General features: G+C 37.9%; 1 protein-coding gene across 1 annotated transcript in view; it reads left to right on the forward strand.

Annotated features, from left to right (window-relative positions):
• Window positions 1–908, forward strand: part of sugct (succinyl-CoA:glutarate-CoA transferase) — a 23,323-nt gene extending 22,415 nt beyond the window's left edge. Inside the window, exon 7 of the mRNA XM_016276113.1 lies at window positions 804–908. Within this exon, the coding sequence (XP_016131599.1) occupies window positions 804–908 (105 nt within the window). The remainder of the gene's footprint in view (window positions 1–803) is intronic.
• Window positions 909–1,530: the final 622 nt, after the last annotated feature.

Here is a 1,530-nt window from a genome sequence, read left to right on the forward strand (position 1 = left end):
TAAATCTTTTGAAACATTATAAATGTCTTTACTGTCACTTGATCAATTTAATGCACCTTTGCTAAATAAAAGTATCAATAAAAAAAAAACACTTACACCAATTTTTTTTTTTTTTTTGTAATGTTGTTTGAAAAAGCTTCAAATAAATACAAATAAAATAAATAAATAAATACAAAATAAATTCTCAGAATTGCATAGCATGGAATTGTATAAGAAATCCAGTAACACAATAATATTGCATTTAACTTTTTATCTATACATATTGTTATTGCATCGGTTGTAATTGTCTTTTTTTTCACCAAGAATACTTGCAATGCAACGTTAGATTCTGACCGAAAGAAGGTATTTTAGAAGGCATTGTAAACATGCTGCCTTAAAGTGCTGTCTACGTAGGCAGCTGTGTTTTGGAACAGAGCCTTGGACTCCGTGTAAACCTAGCAAATGAATAAAGGGGCTCAGAATCAGGCATCTGAGTTAAATCTGTTGTCCCGCACCGCCCTTGCGAAAAGCTGGATTTTAAGTCGGTCATCTTGTCCCTTAAGATTTCTGAAAAGATCATTCAAACGATCCACAACATGTCCGACTCTCGTTTCTGACATGATACCGCAAAACCTTTGTGCTGAGCTAACGATTCAGAGCGCTCGTCCCCTGAATGATACCGCTTTGAAAGAAGGATGTGGTTTCCAGAAATGGTTCCAATAATGTGATTGTTTGTGATCGTCTGTTGTGGTTCGAGTGCATTCTCTCTTAGAACTTTTTTTTTCTCGTACCCCTCATACATTTTTAATTGCTTCTCATTTCAGGAGAAGTCACCCAGGCTCTTCTCGATAACTGTGCTGGATTTTGTGCATGGATTTTTTTCGTGGCTGGCAGGAATTTATCGGATGCATGTCTTATCTGTGGGCTGAAGGGGATGATGGGTCACGGTTTCTGCGGTAGACCCTAAGCTGGCAGAGATAAGTGAGTTCCGCCTCTTTCCGAACATTCCCCACCGATCATCCTGTGGTCGTAGTAACCTAACCCTTCAGCAAATTTATAGGTTCTCTGCAATAGCAAAAGCACCGAGGGCATTAGATAACCACACCATACAGTTTACCTTAATCCAGATGCAAACATGGGTATTTATGGGCAGCATTTTGTGTTCTGGGAAAACCTTGGGTTGTTTGGAAATCATTATTCTTCAATTCAATTATATAGGCTAATATCATTATGTCTGTGCTCGAATTCTTGTGTGATTTTTGACTGTTGATATTCCTGGGCATACTAGAGTAGGGCTGTTTGAGTAATGATTGGTAATACTTTAGTTTAGGGACCAATTCTCACCATTAACTAGTTGCTTAACAATATACGTCTATATTTTTCAACTCATTTTGGCCTATAGCCGATTCCGAAAAGTTTCAAGAATGACCACACTGCTGACGTGATCTTCGCTAACACACCATGAACAGATGTGAGGTGTTCATCTTATCGGCAAGGCATATCGGTATAATTTTTCATATCGGGCTAATACCGATGTGTACATTTTAAGTC

Source organism: Sinocyclocheilus grahami, unplaced genomic scaffold (assembly GCF_001515645.1).
Source record: "Sinocyclocheilus grahami isolate Dianchi unplaced genomic scaffold, SAMN03320097.WGS_v1.1 scaffold98.1, whole genome shotgun sequence".
NCBI lineage: Eukaryota > Metazoa > Chordata > Actinopteri > Cypriniformes > Cyprinidae > Sinocyclocheilus > Sinocyclocheilus grahami.